Source organism: Nelumbo nucifera, chromosome 3 (assembly GCF_055504915.1).
Source record: "Nelumbo nucifera cultivar China Antique chromosome 3, China Antique-T2T, whole genome shotgun sequence".
Classification (NCBI taxonomy): Eukaryota; Viridiplantae; Streptophyta; class Magnoliopsida; order Proteales; family Nelumbonaceae; genus Nelumbo; species Nelumbo nucifera.
The window spans coordinates 40099021-40117783 of record NC_142651.1 but is presented as its reverse complement, the minus strand read 5'-3'; the positions used below and the strand labels follow the sequence as shown (position 1 = coordinate 40117783).

Sequence of the window (18763 nt, the reverse complement as noted above, 5' to 3'; positions counted from 1 at the left end):
AAAGCATCTTAACCCAATCTTTTCAGGCAACACATAGTTGCTATATGAAAATTGTGAAGCATTACTGCATAGCCACGAGACATGTTTTTCATGGTATTCAATGGTTACCGAGCGTTGCATAAATTTCTGTTGCCGCAAAAGAAGTACGTGGTTTGTAATCGTCTCCTGCAAGGGTGGGGGTTTTGTTAGAGATTTTGCGATACCTGCCAAACGCTGTGTGTCTAAAGTGTTTTTCTTCTTCATTACCATTTACCAGCCCATTTGACAAGGAAAATGTCTAAGCAACCACAGCATTTTTTCCCCACTTAAGGGATAAAAGATTAAAAAAGAAAAAACTTAGCCATATATAATTTATAAATAGGCCAAACAAAACGAACTGTACATTATTTCATGTAAAATATAGCAAAAGCATTACGACTTTCCCTAAGAATTGGAGGGGATTAAATAAAACATAAAAAGACTAAACGCAACAAAATACCAACACCCCCCACAATGCCACCTCTTCTCAGTTCCAAGAGACATAAAAACCACCTGAATGCCACTTTATCGGCACGCCCCCTAAAGGCCCACTCAACAGGCAATCCATGTATAATCAAATTTCTTCTTTCCTTGATCGATCTGAAAAGTAAGAACCGAACCAGAGCAGAGAGGTCGCCTATGTCATTAGAGTGAGTCGACTGCTGTCTTGTTGTTTCTGGACGTCCTGGCTATCACTTGTGCCGGGGTCGCTATCTCTCATCAGGTACGTGTCCACCTGAGCCGCGGCTTGTCGCCCCTCCGAGATTGCCCAGACCACCAGTGATTGTCCACGTCTGCAGTCCCCGGCAGCAAAGACCCCTTCAACATTAGTTGAGAATTTTCCATAGTCTGCTTTCAAGTTTGACCGGTTGTCTTTTTCCAAGCCTAGCCGGTCCGCAATTGTCTGGAAACATTAATCAATACAAACATGGGTAAGTCCCCGGTACACAGGACGCAGCTGGGCGAGTCTCTTTTAACTGGTAAAGCATTAATGAAATGCGATTTCCAAAAGCCTAACTCAACAAGGATCAGAAAAACAGATCATTTTGGCGAAGCAAAGCAACACCAAGGTGCGTACCTCCCCCAATTCAGTGCCTCTGGTATACATTACCTACTTTTAGGGTATGAGGCACCTTGGTATATATCATCCCTCTAATCAAAATATGTAGAAAAGATATGATATGGAAAGAGTTTTGACCAATCAAAACCCACCCATGAATTTTGATAAATAAACACCTTATTTGCTTCCACGTTTGTGATTTCAATTTATTGGTTAGTTATTTTTCCCATATCATAGTCGAACCCCCTAATTAATTATAAGATGCACAAAAAGTAAGTGTACTTACCGACTCAGGACCAAGGAAACCCATGGCAAGGAGAACCAGGTCAGCTTCAATTATCTCCTCAGAGCCCTCAATTTCCTTGAATTGGAACCTTCCACTTTCATCCTTTTCCCAGCGAACTCGAACCACCTCAAGTCCTTTCACTGCTCCATTCTCATCTCCCAAAAACCGCTTCGTCAATACCTCATAGGACCTTGGATCTTTCCCGAATTTGGTAGCTGCTTCCTGGTGTCCATAATCTACACGGAATATGCGAGGCCACTAAAAACGACCAAAAAAAACGAAGTATTAATTAGTTAGACAGTCATCTAGGAAGACAACAACAAGCTCAATAGATAAAGGATCTATAAGCCAGAGATTGCATAGAGACCCTATAAGCCTCAAGGCTTGAGCTCCTTTTAATAATTTTAATTTTTTTCAATAGATTAATTTTGTTATCAACTAAATACGTTTGGCTGTTAAGAAGAATATAGGAAAGTGACGAACCTGTGGCCAAGGGTTGCCCGGAGCCCTAGTCTGCGGTGGCTGTGGAAGAAGCTCAAGATTTATGATGTTGGTACAACCATGGCGAATGGATGTCCCTATGCAGTCTGTACCAGTGTCACCACCTCCTATGACCACCACTTTCTTCCCCTTAGCAGATATGATGTTCCCATCCTGGAGATTACTGTCAAGCAAGCTTTTGGTGTTTGCATGAAGAAAGTCCATGGCAAAATGGACTCCCTTCAGCTCCCGTCCTGGAACAGGAAGATCTCTGCAAGACCACAATTATAAGAGATCTTCAATGTGTTATCACCATAGCCTAGCTATCTTGATAATGGTTAGAATTGTGATTTTACCTTGGTTTTGTAGCTCCTAAGGCCAAAACAATAGCATCATGCTCTGCACGAAGCCGATCAATGGAGTACAATGGATCTGTTCCAACATTAGCATTCACCACAAAATTGACACCTTCTTCAGCCATAAGATTGACACGCCTTTGAACAACGTCCACCTTGTCAGCCTTCATATTGGGAACTCCATACATCATTAGTCCTCCAATCCGGTCGGCACGTTCAAGCACTGTCACTAAATGGCCCATTTTATTTAACTGGTCTGCAGCAGCCAAGCCCGCTGGTCCACTACCCACAATAGCAACTCTCTTCCTGCATTTAGAGATACGAGTTGATTTTCCATTCAGATATTTGTGAAAAATAGAAGATGTGCCTATAAACAATAATATCATCATGAAAAAGTGTAACGGTATAAAAAAAAAGGAAAATTGCAAGAGTGCCTCAAATTTGGCAGATATGGATATTGAGAATATCGGTATCATAGGAAATAAACCAAGCAATAGATGATATTTCCATTTTTTTATGGATATTGAGAATATCGATATTTCCATGACTAGAAGAGGAAGGCATACCCAGTTCTTCTAAGGGGTGGTCGTGGCACCATCCACCCTTCCTTGAAGGCCTTGTCGATGATGGTGCACTCTATGCTTTTGATGGATACGGGGTTCTCTATTATACCAAGTACACAAGAACCTTCACAAGGTGCTGGGCACACTCTACCAGTAAACTCTGGGAAGTTATTTGTCTCTAGAAGTCGATCCAATGCTTCACGCCACCTATTTTGGTACACCAATTCATTGAACTCCGGTATCTTATTCCCAAGAGGACAACCAGAATTCTCCTGTATACGAGAAGCAACAAGTGAACACTTTGGGCAAGACAAGACTGTTGCCTAACAAGCTAAAGGGGATATAATAATAATTTGAACTTTGGCTATATATGCAAGCCGTTGCTACCTGATGGCAGAAGGGAGTTCCACAGTCCATGCAACGAGCCGATTGGGTGTTTAAAAGTGGGCCTGGTTTTGGCTCTTCCATAACCTCCTTCCAGTCACTAATCCGATTAGAAGGATCTCTGTATGAAATGCTTTCTCGTTCATAAGCAATAAAGCCTCCATTCTTGATGGCATTGTCAACCTTAGTTGGCCTCTTCAATTGTACTGCCTTTTCCACCTTCTGCAAATACCCCAAACTCCTTTTAGACTATTGACAAACAAGTAAATAAGACAAGCTTTAATCTATAACAGGTTCATAACAAGTAAGAGTTTACACAGTTTCCAAAGAGAACATTGCAATTTTTTTACTAAACTGAAGGCTGCTGGCTCTCTAGAAACAAAAATAAACATTCCATAAATAACATTGATTATATGTAAACAACTGAACTTTCGTTGAATGAAGCAAATGGCTAGAGGTTTGAAAACTACAAAAACCTTTACCAAAAAAAAAAAAAAAAAAAACTTTACCAGAAAAAGAATATTATTTGAAGGTTAACAAATTGGAATTTAATTGAACAGAATGACAAATATAAAAGTTTATTGAGCATCCTTTCAGGTAACCATTTTGGTGATCTGGGGTGAAAGAAACATCACAACAATAAAAGTTGAGCATTTTCGGTCAAAGTCATCTTAAGGCATAGTCATAATTGATCGTCACAAGGATTTCAAGGAAGTGCCTCTTACTATATGTTTTGCTTTGTTCTGGTGCCTATGGTCACATTGCATGGCAACTTCTTTTTCATGGCTTCCTTTTATGCATATTTTCATACATCTCCAAAGTCAACAGAGTAGTACTTTGCATTAAAGAAAAAGGTAACAACACTCAAGCCATGCTAACTTGAATGAGCAACATTATAGTGCAATAACAAAGGAAAAGGTCAATAACATCTTTTAAGATTAAACAACGCTACCTGCCACTTTTGACTCGGGCAATAACAGTTTAGCTCAAGCACATCAAAGCTGAACAAAAAAAAAGCTCTATAAAATGAAGAAGATAAACTTGTGATATTTCCACTACAAAAACATCCAAGACATTCTGTCTGGTAAGATCAGGATATCCATTTTACATGCAGGATAATCTACTATATATTAAAAGAACAAATTGTAATCAAGTAAGAAACAAGGAAAATTGCAGAAAGCTGAATAAAAAATTAAGCTACCTGACTTGCTTTATCATTCAAGGATGCTGCTGCCAACTTCTTAAGTTCTTCAAAAGCATCCTTCTCCATCAACTCTGCTTCTTCTTGTTCCTCAGCTTCTTTGGCAGCCCGTTCCTTGGCATCTTTGGCAGCTTGTTCTGCCCTTAGGTTTGCAAGAACCCGCTTATAATCTCTAGGGACTACCTTAATAAACTTTGGTAGAAGATTCTCAAAGTTGGCAAGGACTTCTCTAGCTAACTCACTGTTTGTATGGCGCTGATGTTGTTGTATCATCATTCTTAATGTCATAATATCCTCTTCATCTTCAACTTTATCAAGATCTACCAGTTCAAGATTGCATCGAGATTGGAACTTCCCATCAACATCAAGAACATAGGCAATCCCACCACTCATACCGGCAGCAAAATTCCTCCCAGTTTTACCAAGAACAACAACTGTCCCACCTGTCATGTATTCACACCCATGATCACCCACTCCTTCAACAACTGCCTTGGCCCCTGAATTACGCACACAGAATCTCTCAGCTGCCATCCCATTGAAATATCCTTCCCCACTTGTTGCACCATAAAGAGCCACATTGCCAATCACAATGTTCTCCTTTGGATCAAACTGGCTTTCTCTTGGAGGATAGACTACAATTTTTCCACCTGATAATCCTTTTCCAACATAGTCATTGCTGTCACCTTCAAGCTCAAGTGTGATACCAGGACAGAGGAATGCTCCAAGACTCTGACCAGCACTTCCACCGAGCTTGATGTGGATGGTATCTGCAGGAAGACCTGCCATGTGGTAGCGTTTAGTGACTTCATGGCTCAGCATAGTTCCAACAGCACGGTTCACATTACGGATCGGAACTTCGATGTATACTGGAAGACCTTTCTCCAGAGCTGGTGTGGATAAAGCTATCAGTTTGTTGTCCAAAGCCATGTCTAGGCCATGATCCTGTTTCTGGATACAGTACTGTGCAGCCTCTGGCCTAATGTCAGCAGCAGGTCTGAGTAGTAGAGAAAGATCAATATTCTCCAGCTTCTCATTGTTGCTAACCACTTCTTTATCAACTTCTAGCATATCTGAATGGCCAACCATTTCATTGATGGTTCGGAATCCTAGCTGGGACATAATCTCTCGGACCTCCTCAGCTAGCATAAAGAAGAAATTTATGACATGCTCAGGCTCTCCAGCAAACTTCTCACGAAGAACAGGATCTTGGGTAGCAATTCCCACTGGACATGTGTTCTTGTGGCACTTCCTCATCATTATGCAACCAAGGGTTATGAGAGGGGCAGTGCTGAAACCAAACTCCTCTGCACCAAGAAGTGCTGCAATGACCACATCTCTTCCAGTTTTAAGTTGGCCATCTGTCTGGAGAATCGTTCGACCACGAAGGTCATTGGCAACTAGGGTTTGATGGGTTTCAGCCAAACCAAGCTCCCAAGGTAACCCAGCATTCTTGATACCAGTCCAACGTGAAGCTCCTGTCCCTCCATCATGGCCCGAGATCAAGACATGTTCAGCATGGCCCTTCACTACCCCACTAGCAATGACTCCTACACCAGCTACAGATACCAGCTTAACACTGATTCGAGCCCCAGGATTAGCATTCTAGAAAAGATTGGAACAGAGAAATACAAGCGGTTAGATGGTTTACACCTGATGAATACAATTAAATGCTCAGTTATAGTTGGGGGTGTTATTTTGATGCTTTACCAGGAAGTCTAATTACACCTACAGAAGCAACAATAAAATCATAAGGACCATAAAGAAATAAGAATATTAAATATGTATACCTTGAGATCATGAATTAATTGTGCAAGGTCTTCAATGGAGTAGATATCATGATGGGGAGGAGGACTGATGAGTCCAACACCAGCAGTAGAGTTTCTGGTAACTGCAATGTCTCCAATAACCTTGTGACCTGGAAGTTCACCTCCTTCACCTGGCTTGGCACCCTGTACAAAAATGCAGGCCTTAACTTCAGAATTAATTCAACCCACAAAGAAAAAAAAGCTCCAGTTCTTATATAACCTCACCAAATGCCAGAGGCAGGTATCAGTTGCAAAGACACCCACAGGTGCCTTGCAGACTCAGCAGCATCTGCCCATGAAGATAAACCCATAAACAAGAGGAACTGCTGTTCCAATAGGAATAGAGGTGCAAAGTAGGAAAATTTGAACCTCAAGTGTTAAGGTACAAAATATAGGAAGCAATCAGAGTACACATGTATAATACCAAACAATTACCTGAGCCATTTTTATCTGTAGTTCATCTGCATTTGTAAGGTAATAACTAGAAACTCCAAATCTCCCACTGGCAACCTGCTTAATTGCACTCCTCTTTGGATTCATTGAACCATCAGGAAGAGGCTGCATCCGAGATGGTTGCTCACCTCCCTCACCTGCAGTAAAAAATCATACAGTAAATAAATGAAAATATTCATGTATTAAGTAAATCAATTAAGAATCACATGGAACCCTCTCACCCCTGAACCCTAGACTCTAAAAGCCAATCAGTCCTTGTTAACTTTTCCATGAAGCAGTAAGGTATAGGTTGTAAACATATGATCCCATGTATGACAGGTTAGCTATGCCATAGGCCCCTGTTTTAGGACTTCCCAAATTCCTCATGAATTTTAGATACAATATTTATATTAACAGCCGGGTTTTCTAAAAATACTTTTATTTTCTAACTCTTAAAATAGTCAGATAATCTAGATGTACAGAGATTGCTCCAAAGTATATAGTATTGATCAATAAACAAAATCACCTGTATTTGATTTCCCCCCAAGTGTATTCATGGCAATTGCTAGGGTGGTGTGAGCCTCAAGTGATATTGACCCATAACTCATGGCCCCTGTACAGAACCGCTTCACAATCTCACTAGCAGGTTCCACCTCATCCAAAGGAACCTTCACCTTTGCTTCTTTAAACTTCAGCATACCCCGCAAATTGCAGCTCTTATTGAGTTCCTGTATGCGCTTGGAATACTCTCTATATGCAGCCACACTGTTTGATCTAGCAGCCTCTTGTAGCTTTGCCATAGCAAGGGGATCATTAAGGTGAATTTCTCCGCCTTTTCTCCAATGATAATCCCCAGGATTGGGCAATGCAACAGCCTCAGCACTTCCAGGAGGCAAAGCACGGGTTGGAAACGCCATCTCATGTAGTCGAAGTGCATCACGAGCAAGCATTTCAAATGTTGCACCCTCAACTCGGCTTGGGGACCCAGCAAAACATTTCTGGATAACCTCCGATGAAAGACCCAATGCTTCAAAGATCTGGGCTCCCTTGTAAGAAGCAAGCGTTGATATCCCCATTTTTGCAAGAACCTTCATCATTCCATAGTTGCTTGCTTTGAAATACTTCTTGACCAGTTCCTCCTTCGAGTGGAACTCACCACTAGCTTTAGGGGGGATCTTGCCATCAATCTGCAATCTCCAAATGGTTTCTATGGCCAAGTATGGGCATATGGCATCAGCACCATATCCAACTAGGGTACAGAAATGATGAACTTCACGTGGCTCAGCAGATTCAACTATCAAACCAATTCGAGTACGTTCAAGCTTCTCCACCAAATGATGATGGACAGCACCAATAGCTAAGAGAGAACTTACAGCCACACGGTTTGGTGAAAAAGCTGCATTAGAACAGATGAAAAATAGCCTCAATATGTTAGTAATAAATATCAAATTTTTTGAAGCTAAAGATTGATCCTATATCAGGTTTATCAAAGGGAACATATAAGACAGCTAATATAGTTAAAACTTTAGTTTCCTTGAGGCCCTACAGCTACAAGTAGAGAATTTTCTGGAATGTTTCTTGAGTTGGAAAAATGGTTACCTCTGTCAGAAAGCACGAGTATTGTAAAACCCTCCTTAATCGCTTCATGTGCTTCAGAACAAATCCTATCTAACATCTCCTCCAAACCCTTCCTACCACGGCTTTTAAGATAAGTGATGTCAAGAACCTTGCTCCGCCAACCTCTGTAGTTCATCTTTTTGATGGCTTCCATTTCTTCAATGGATAAGAGAGGCCCTTTCAGTGAGAGCCGATGGCACTGTTGCTCAGTGGTTTCTGTCAAATCTCCTTCTGGTCCAATCATGCACTCCATGGAGGTCACTATCTTCTCCCTAATTGGATCAATTGGCGGATTTGTAACCTGAGCAAACATCTGCTTAAAATACTCAAATGTGAGCTTCTCTCTGTTTGACATCACTGCCAATGGAGTATCATTTCCCATAGAACCAAGAGCCTCAGTAGCATCTTTTGCCATGGGAAGCAATAGCATCTCCAAGGCTTCAACTGTGTAACTGCACCAGACAAGAAAAGAAATAGTCTTAGATAATGGCAAAAAAACAAAGACAGTAGGCAAAAAGGATGTGCAAGATACTTACCCAAAAGCCTTCAGTGGAGCCACTAATCCATGTATACCCATGTTTTCCATGTTCTCATCATGGCTAGATGCCTAGATTATAATACAATTAAACCACTATTAGAATTTGCCAAAAAGCAAAATCCAGAAAGGACTGAAAGGCAAAGTTAACTGGACTCACCGGCACTGATCCAGATATAGCTGGTGGAACCCTATCAGCTTCATGAACAGAATCAACTATGTCCTTGAGCTCTATCTTCTGTCTACTCAGCCACTCCCCATAAGGCCTTGCTAGAGAATACTGCCGCTTCAGGGCTTCATCATCCACAACAATGTGCTTTTCAAAATCTACTAAAAGCATCATTCCAGGGTTGAGTCTTCCCTTCCTGCAGATATCCTCAGGTGGAATGTCTACCACACCAACCTCACTTGCCATGATAACTCGCCCACTATGTGTAACATAAAAGCGACCAGGACGCAATCCATTACGATCCAATGTGGCTCCAAGATAGCGGCCATCAGTAACTGCAAATTTTTAATATCAAGTAAAAGCTCAAGCATGAAGAGAAATTTATAACATACCAGTTAAAAAAAAAGAGAGAAATTTGTGACACCATGTAATACTAGAAGTTTGTGACCTACATGAAATAAGGGCAGGTCCATCCCATGGCTCCATAACAGCTGAGAAGTATTCATACAAGGCTTTCCTATCTGGGTCCATATTCTTGTCATTTTGCCATGCTTCAGGAATCATCATCATAATAGCTTCAGGAAGACTTCTACCAGCTCGAACCAAGAGCTCAAGCACACCGTCAAAAGCTCCTGCAAGAACCACATGCATTAAAATAGAAAATACTAAGTTGTCAATATAAATATATAACAAGCACCTTTCTTCCTCCTCCAACATAAGAATATGCTTTTTAGATAAATATATGTCGTGTAATGTGTATACATGCATTTCTGGAAACAAATTAGCAAGTGCAGTGGAAAATGTTCAGTTTAAAGTCTCACCTGAATCAGATGAGCTAGCATCAACAATTGGTAAAAGCTTCTTCATCTCATTCTTTGACAGGCCAAGCTTCTTGCATCTCAATAGACCTTCACGTGCCTTCATCCTGAATGTAAAAAACAAGTAAAATTATTAGCACCAATTAAATGTAACAAATGTAAGTTACAGAAAGTGACTTCTAAATACTAGATTCTCCATGTGCATTCAAATATGAGTAGGGGCGAGGGCACAGTGGCGGGGTGGGTTTGGGCGGGGCACCCACCCCCCCCCCTCCATCAGGGACGGGGAATCCCCGAATTTTCCCCACCCCAATGCAACCACCTAAAAATACATCTTATTGTTATGGGAATTTGGGGTATTTTAGGAATTGGATTATGACAATTTGGGAGTATTATAAAAATGAAATTATGGGATCCTAGGGTTTTAAAAATTTGGGGGTAACTTAGAAGTGTTTTAGAAATTAATACTAAACCCATGAATACTTTACTAGTTTGCCATTGGGTTCAGGGCGAGTTTGGGGAATTATATGCAAACTCCGTCCCCACCCTGTCCCCAATTCGGGGCAAGAATATTTTCCCCGTCCCCGCTTAAGATCGGGGAAAATCCGCCCCATTCAGGGCGGGGCCCTAGTTTTATGGGAGAAATTGCCATCCCTAAATATGAGATTGACAAAGTCCACCTCAACACAATAAAGAATTTAGTCCATTCCCATATCCAATTAAATAGGATACCAACCAACCTCCAAATCTCTATACACTACAAGGCTTATCCAGAAAAATAAATAAATATAATCAAATAAATATATGACATTGAACAATCAACTAAGTAGTCAATACCAATTTATGTTGCCACGAAGTGTGTTGATCTCCCCATTGTGGCCCAAGACACGCATGGGTTGAGCACGATCCCAGCTAGGAAAAGTGTTTGTCGAGAACCGGGAATGTATCTGCACAACAATGAGATAAACCAAATAATATTACTCACAGTTTTATCCATTCCATTCATAGAAATGAAGGACACCTAATAAAGAATATAACTTTAGGGGAAAAAACATGAATTCCATTCAGGACACCTAATAAAGAATATAACTTTGGATGTATCAGTAGTCAATACAATGCATTTTGAGAAACCTAAGCTACCTTGACCAAACACAATTTCCTTTCCACCTCCAAACTGGAATTCTCATCCTCAGTAATTGGCCATGGGGAGGAGAACTGCATCAAGTTTCTGCAACATGGTTTACTCCATAATAAGGTTTCTCACCAACTCACCCAAGGTATCCAATCCAGCACCCAAATTGAAACAGTAATCAAAAGAGTAGTTAAGAAATCATTTCAAATTCCGATGCCCTTAGAACACCTTGCTTCTGACCTTACATCCATTTTTACCAGCGAGTTCCCCATGCTGCTCGTTGTTGAAGTATGGAGTTTGTGGAGAAAAAAACAAAGGGAACGGGGAATATATTTACCAGGGCCATGTAGCTTGTAAACCTCTCATTGCCAAGATCTGCATAGTAATAATCTTGTAACTGATCAGGTTTTAGCTGACCTTTGTAAACAATCGTTCTGTGAGACAAGGGAATTGTATAAAGGATCAGCCATAAAACTCCATCAAATTAAGAACCATAATTCCTCAGGCAAGAATATATCAAATGGTTATCAGAGAGCATACCTTGAGGAGAGAGAACATATATAGAAGTCTCTCACTCCACCATGCTGGAGGTTTAAAGCAGCTCTGATAGCCACCATTGAGACCCTTCTTAATATGTACATCTGCAAACACAACCAAAGTGAAAAGCACCTGAATTAAGCTAGACTGCCAGTGTAGTATCAGATGCATAATCATATGGTTCCATTTTATATGGGGAAAGGAGGGCTAAATTATAATTATTATATATTACTTTACCTTTTTCTCAAAAAAAATTATAATAAAATAATATTCAGTTTCAACCTGTATTTTCTTTTCCTGTCCTATGACGCTTAGATACTACATGCCTAGCATACTGGTATGGGACACTATGTACATGATCCAACACTAGATACTGTTTGGACACGTCTAGATATATTCTATAGCATCAACACTCTTAAATGCAAAATGCTATACTTTAATATATCATACTACTAATAAAATCGTGTATGTTAGAAAATTAAATTGGGCAAAAGCATGGTGTAGGTATATTGTATGAATACGTCACCTGTATCCATGTTTGGGAATTTTCAGGAAATGGAGTCATATCCCAATTTCCCATATCCGAATCCATGTCAGTTTCCACATCTGGGAATCATGGTTCTTATGTTGTCATTTTCTTTTATCTTTTTTTCTTGTGAGATGGTTCTGAATCTTTTTCAAATGAATGGTCCTCAACCTCCAAAAATTAAATTACAAAATTAAATACATGTTACTCCTTCCCCTCCTGTTGTGCTTGGTTTGAAAGCTCACAGTTAGTCACCTAATTACATAATTGGGAACATTTGTATAAGCTATTTTTACTTCAGACAATTCCTAACTGAGAAGGCCCGTTAATGGAAGAACATGGGGCCAATTAACAAAACATGGAAACATAAAGTATGCTTCAGAGATCATCATCATGATCCTAATGCTACTACTACTAGTACAACAGCACAACCAATTTTGAAGATGCTAAGCTGCATTTCAAATAAACGAATCAACATAACCAAGAGAGCTACCTGTTGCTCAAAATCGGATTTTGATCTAGGACTTGGTGTAAGAAATACTTGCTCAATAACAGGCTCTGTCTGCAGAGCAGACTTGCCCAATCCTGTATTATCAGTTGGAACAGAACGCCACCCAAGAACAACATGCCCCAGAGATTCTGCAACCTGCATGTGGGCCAGCAAAAGGTTTATTTAGAAACATCAAAATGAGAATTTGTGAAATAAAATTAAACAAAAACAAATGTAAGGAAGATGAAATTATAAATTAGATTTTTAGTTTCATAATGAAAAAGACCATCCACCAGAAACCAAGAAATTAATAGGAAACTAAGAATATAAGAAGATAAAAATCTTTTCAGGAAGTAATAAATTGTGTGTATTTTGCACAGCATGCTAGCATAAAATCACCTTCACAGAAAGTCTATAACCTTGATACATGCATGGAATAATAGTCGTTTGAATCATTTGCCAAATGGCATATGATAGCAGCCACATGTCAAAAGACAACTTCTAAACACATAATGTAAATGCACAACAGAATTAAAATATCCCTATGTGTAGTAAAAAGTCTCTTATTAGAGTCGAGTAGCAAAATTTGCTAGATCAGCCACATGTTCACTCCCAACCAACACCAGCCCTATACTCCACCTGTTACCGCTGTTAGCGGTTCAAACTTGTAACTTTAATGTCAAAGAAATGCCCAAAAAGAAGCTTATTCTGGACGAGTGGCAAAGCTTTCTTGCCTGAAATTTACCTCATATAGATAATGGAGTGGAGATAGGAACTGTGGGTTCTTCTAAACCCCAAAACAAGTTGCTACGTGGAAGATTACAGATTCGTTTTTAACTCACTAAAAGATTTAACGGGTAGACCGTTCCAACTAATAATACATGGGTGACAATAATCTTTATACATTCCCATACCAGATAACAAATGAGTGCATAGTTTGAAGATGGACAAAAAAAATGTGAAATTCTAATTCTTGGTCAGCTCAAGATAAACTCCAGATCCAAACCAACTACAGGACTACTCTCACTGTTAGTAGTTTCATCCTTATAATTTATAAATATCTTGTTCTAAGAAGATTTATAAGAAAAAGCCAAAATAAATGAGAAGGAAAAAATAAATTATCCAATACAACTCTTCCCCTTGGTAAATGTTAAAACAGAGTACATGCAAAAGCACATCCCTCCGAAACTGGCAAAGGAATTACCTTCGTAAATACTGTTTTACTTTCTTCCCTGCGAGTCTCAGATGTTGGCAAGAAGAACATACCAACGGCATACTCGCCTGGTGGTGGTAGTTCGAACCCAACATCCATAGCAACCTAATAATGGTAAAACAAACAACAAAATCAATAAAAAAGGGCTATTCTGATGAAAACTATAATCAACGGAATTCAATCAGGTCAAAATTAATTGGACATAGTATTCCATAGTGCTCAATAAAAACCGAACCATGTTAAATCATAAAAATCAGTGTTAACAGAGAGACAGAAAGAGATGACGTGCCTCCTTGAAGAAGCCATGAGGAAGAGCTACAAGAATGCCGGCTCCATCACCAGTGTTTGTTTCGCAGCCACATGCACCTCTATGGGACATTCGGATCAACATCTCCAGCGCATCCGTCACCTGGAAAAGGGGACAGCGCCATGTAGAGTCAGTCGCACAATCAAGTAAATCAACCACCTTTCGTAATCCAAAACGTAAAAGGTATATTTTTAAAAGCCTTACAGTTTTCCTGCTTGTTTCACCGGAGAGCTCGGCTACAAATCCAACACCACAAGAGTCTTTATCAAATGAGGGATCGTACAGACCGAGTGGCTTCTCCGGCACCTGCGAGAACGCCGAGCGCACTACGACTCTAAGCTTTGGTGAACGTCCAGGGCCGTCTGATCGCCATAGATGAAGCCTTTCGGGACCCAATTGACGCAATCTCGTCCCAAAGAATTTATTCTCCACGGCATTACGCCGTGTCTTCGCAGAGCATGAAGATGTACCGCGACTCAAAGGAGCCGCGACATTCCATCCTCGATGGCTCAAGGACGGGCTGTTACGGGAAGGTAGAACGACCGACTTGGTCTGAAGTTGGAAGGCAGAGCCTGGAACGGCTGACATGTCTAAAAAACTCAAGATTTTTTAAGAGATTTTCAAAGAATAACTCGTTTCAGGGGAGACAAAGTGAGTTTCTTTTCTATAGATCGATTTATCTTTCCTTCAAGGATGTTACCAGATTTTGCTTCGAGAAACTCTAACTGAAAAACGGATCAAAGATCGATCAGGAAAATCATCAGCAAAAGCCCTGACGGAGAGAGAGAAATAAAAGTTCTAGCCTATTGAGAAGCCAAAACCGAAAGTTTCGCCTTAACGGGCTCTTCCCTGGTATTCACGATACAACAAAAGTATTTAGCTCAGCAAACCACAGAAATCTTTGAAGCAGTTAAAACTTTAAAGGACCAGATTAGTTTATCAGATCTGAACGGTTTTCAAATGTAGAACTTGAGCTTTCATCGCCAATTCTGCTGAGATCACCCTGAAAAGATGCTGATCTATCGCTTGGTACCGATGTTAGACCAAATATGCAGAAGTTTGGTTTCTTCGACGAGTTGAAAATGAAAATGAAAATGAGAATGAAAATGGTTGCCTCAAAATTCAAGAATATAATAACAAAGAAATAAAAAGAGCTTGAAAGCAGGAGAGCGAGAGACTCCTCCCCTCAACCGACAACCTGCTCTTCGTCTCCACAGCCGAGGGGAAACTCTCTATTTATAACGGATTATTTGGTTCTGGGCTTCCACACCCCACCCCACCCCACCCCCGTCAGCCCATCTACCACCTCCCCTGAATGAATTTCTTCCTTCTTCGTTCATTTACCGCGAGCGCATGTGGGTCCCACGTATTTGCTATAATGAATTGACAGCTCCAGTTTCTCTGTCAACGCCACGTGGATGTTTGCACTATGCGGCACGCTACAGCCGCTAATGGTGGGCCCCACTAACGGACGAAACTCCCTCCGAACCTAGTTACTTTTTTAGCCGCCCCCAGGCTCGGTCCCGAGCCTCCGCGCCTCGTCCCAGTAAACTAAAATGCACCAGGTTAAAAAGTGGAATTACCCATATCACCCCGCACCTTTCCATATATTCAAACAGTGGCCCCTCTTTTTTTGTTAAATACGCGCCAATATTTATGATGTGTTACCTTCAGAAGACGAGTACAAGATCTGCTCTGCTCTACCTACGAATTCATCCTATAAAGAATCAAGCAAAAAAACTCTACCTCTTATTTGCCTCTCCAATTTATTCTACATTTTCTTGATTATTTACTTGTACACCCCTAATTTTTATCTGAAAAAACAAGAACCACTCTCCGGTTTGTATAGTAGGGGGGTGAGTATAGGTCGGTTTAGTTCTACGGAAAAACCTGAAACCTATTATATAGAGGTTGGTTTCAAGTTTTTAGAATCAAAACTTATAAAAATTTGAGAATATGAAACATATTCTTATAAAAATTTGACTTTCAATAGTATAAAACTTACACTAATTTTATTGATGAAATTGAGTAATTTAATATATAGATTATCATGATATATTAATGTATTGTTCAAAACTTATCATTATAATTTAAATTTTGTAAATATTAACTTTTACATTACTTTTTATATACATTCAAATATTAAAATGAAAGCAAATGATCAAATCACTTAATTCAATGGTCAAGTGAGACCATAGCCTTTGTAACCATGAGTGCTTAGGTTTAAATATTTACATCCTCAAAAGTATTTTGGGGTTTATTTCAAAACAAATTCGATTTCAATGCCGGTTCCACTAGGCCAGTTCCACCAAGGCAAATCAAAGTTGGTTCATCGAGTCAACTTGAGGTAGGGTAAACCCTTAGACCCTGGAACCAGCCTAGATGGGGGTTGGTTCCAAGAATTTGAAACTAGACCCTACTTTGTAACAAATTGGGACAAGACCCCTACCTTATAACAAATTGGGTAGGGGTTCGAGGTTAGTTACATTTGGTCATATGTAGAACCTATCCATTTGCTCACCCTTTATTAAACACACCCTTAGGGTTTGTGCACTAATTAATCAACTTTCCATTTATAAATTTGTATCTGTAAGGGTGAGTGACTTTTTAAAACAAGTGAAAATGTAAAAAGGCATGGGTTAAAGATTTTTATTATGAAAATACCCCCAATAGTTCTTATATTACATGCATTCTATGCCTAATCCATATCAAGAAATAATGTTGGGGATGGGTTTTGTTTTCTAGAAAATGTTGATAAAAAAGAATTAGGGGTATTTTTAGAATAAACAACCCGCGACTCAAGCCTTTTTACATTTTCTACTTTTTTTAAGATGTCACATGACCATTTCCATATGCAAATTAAAAGTATTCCTGACAAAAATTTGATCAAGTTATTATAAATTATGGGGATCTTTTAATAATAGAGAGGTGTAAATTTGATTTTAGTAAATATATAAAACAAGAAGGGGTGTAAATAAATGATCTTTTTTATTTCATTATTGCATTCCATAATAGAATACATTAATTACACTTGCGCATTTCATAATTCCAACTACTTTTTTTTAATTCAATTCAGGTTTTGGTTCAAAGAGCAATATTAGATGTTTTGATTTTATTATTATTTATTACTAGTTTCAAAGCAACTAGAATACTGAAAAGAGTAAATTATAGACACCCCTGTACTATGGGATTAATGACAAATTACACCTCGAATTTTCACTTGTAATAAGATATCTTGAACTTTTACTTTGCAACAAATACCCCCCTTCATAAAAGTTTCAATAGTCGACTTTGAAAAAAATCCTATTCAGTTGTTTAAAATTTCTTAAATATCCAAACTACCCTTTTCATATTTATTTGAACATGTATGATTTTATTATTATTTTTTCCTCCAGTAGATTTTTGTAAATTTCTAGCTAGATTCAATATTCAAACAAAAATGATGGAGGTTTCTTTTTTATATATATAAATTTATGATTTCATTTGGTTTTTCTTAATTTATTACAGAAAATATGATAATTTTTATATTTTAAGATGAAGAGAGACATTCGTGTAAGCTAAATGAAACAAGAATTTTAGGGAAAAAAAACTTGTTTTTCTATGTCAATAAAATAATTCTTGTTATTTTTTAGCTGGTTTTGTTTGGAGCAAATAGAAGTTGTTTTAGTCAATTAGGATTAGGGAAAGTTTATACAAGTATTTTTATAATTAATTTAAAGCATTACGTCATCTAATTTAACGGTCAGGGGTATATACCACAAAGTGAAAGTTTAGAGAGGGGTTTTTGATGAAAATGAAAATTCAAGAGATAATTGTCAATGACTCCATAGCACAGGGTCCTTTGTAATTTATCCTAAAATGGAAAAAAATATATATATATATATATTATGATAGAATGTATTCTTTTATATATATATATATAGTGTATAGATATTAAAAGGGATTATACCAAACATTTATTTTGTTTGTAAATATAAATTTATACATAACGAACATATTTATTTTGTTTCTAAATATAAATGACTTACTGTGAGGGATATATTCATGCATCTCTTTATTTCCCTCCCTACGGAGATGGAAACTAACTGGTAAGGTAAGGGTGGCAAGTTGACCACGTAAAATGACGATTGACGAAAATGAGATCATAATTAAAAATGCATGTATTGGGACTATAAAAGGCGACGGTTTTACGCGGCCAATTGATAGGAAATGGGTTGGTCTGGTTTAACAGAAAGAAAAGCTGAAAAGGCAGTTAGGGTTGAAAAAGGAAAAGGAAATTTAATTACCATCCATACGCTGCCACCGTATTTTGTGGGTTTCGATAATCTTGAATGTATATCGAAACTCGAAAGGGTGTTGGTCTGTTGTGTTGCAAGTGACAAGGTGGAAGGAGGATGGCAATGGCATTATATACCACGGTCACGGCCTGCTTCTCCGATTTGCCGCGTTGTAGTGCTAGACAGTCGGGTTCCTCTCCAGTCTCCACCACTGAACAGTGACCAGTGAAGAGTGTGCAGAGATGAATTGATTATTGATTCCTCTGCGTAAAAACAAAAGAATACAATCTGCTCACGTTTCATGAGAGACGGGGTTGGACTATCCATCCATGTGTTGATCCCTAAAATCCACGTATCTCGATCTCTCCATGCATTTGGACTTTCTTCACACACACACCCTTTCTCTCTTTTCCAGTAACATCCTACCATGGTATGAACCGTGCCTTCCTTTTATGCTTTTCTTTCGTTCCTTCCTTATTACCAACCCATTAATCGCTTAATTAACAAACGCGTTTGGTGAAGATAATGCGTGTGTTTGGTTCCTTGCGTTTGTTGAG

General features: G+C 39.0%; 1 protein-coding gene across 2 annotated transcripts; it reads right to left on the bottom strand.

Moving 5' to 3' along the window:
- Positions 1-320: 320 nt before the first annotated feature.
- LOC104604004 (glutamate synthase 1 [NADH], chloroplastic) lies at positions 321-15242 on the bottom strand. Of its 2 annotated transcripts, XM_088901119.1 has the most exons (23): positions 14134-15147; positions 13912-14031; positions 13614-13727; positions 12413-12565; positions 11397-11497; positions 11194-11290; positions 10865-10952; positions 10562-10671; positions 9728-9831; positions 9359-9538; positions 8898-9241; positions 8739-8809; positions 8185-8654; positions 7112-7981; positions 6589-6743; positions 6136-6297; positions 4349-5950; positions 3151-3369; positions 2767-3035; positions 2201-2506; positions 1848-2115; positions 1365-1622; positions 321-922 (listed from the first exon to the last, which is right to left on the bottom strand). In XM_088901119.1, the coding sequence occupies exons 7-23, from the start codon at positions 10943-10945 to the stop codon at positions 656-658; spliced, it is 5736 nt and encodes a 1911-aa protein (XP_088757245.1). In that variant the 5' UTR covers positions 10946-10952; positions 11194-11290; positions 11397-11497; positions 12413-12565; positions 13614-13727; positions 13912-14031; positions 14134-15147; the 3' UTR covers positions 321-655. The 2 variants fall into 2 exon arrangements, with proteins under 2 accessions (XP_088757245.1, XP_010266511.1); XM_010268209.3 differs by lacking the exon at positions 10865-10952 and having other exon boundaries at positions 14134-15242.
- Between the last annotated feature and the right edge of the window lie 3521 nt (positions 15243-18763).

Excerpts from the sequence above, each read along its gene's own strand:
- LOC104604004 (XM_010268209.3), bottom strand. The coding sequence starts at position 14,517 with ATGTCAGCCGTTCCAGGCTCTGCCTTCCAACTTCAGACCAAGTCGGTC. Across the intron at positions 9,832-10,561 it reads CTTCGTGGCAACATAAATTG|GATGAAGGCACGTGAAGGTC; the intron begins GTATTGACTACT and ends TTTTACATTCAG. Across the intron at positions 6,744-7,111 it reads TGGGGGGAAATCAAATACAG|GTGAGGGAGGTGAGCAACCA; the intron begins GTGATTTTGTTT and ends TTTTTACTGCAG.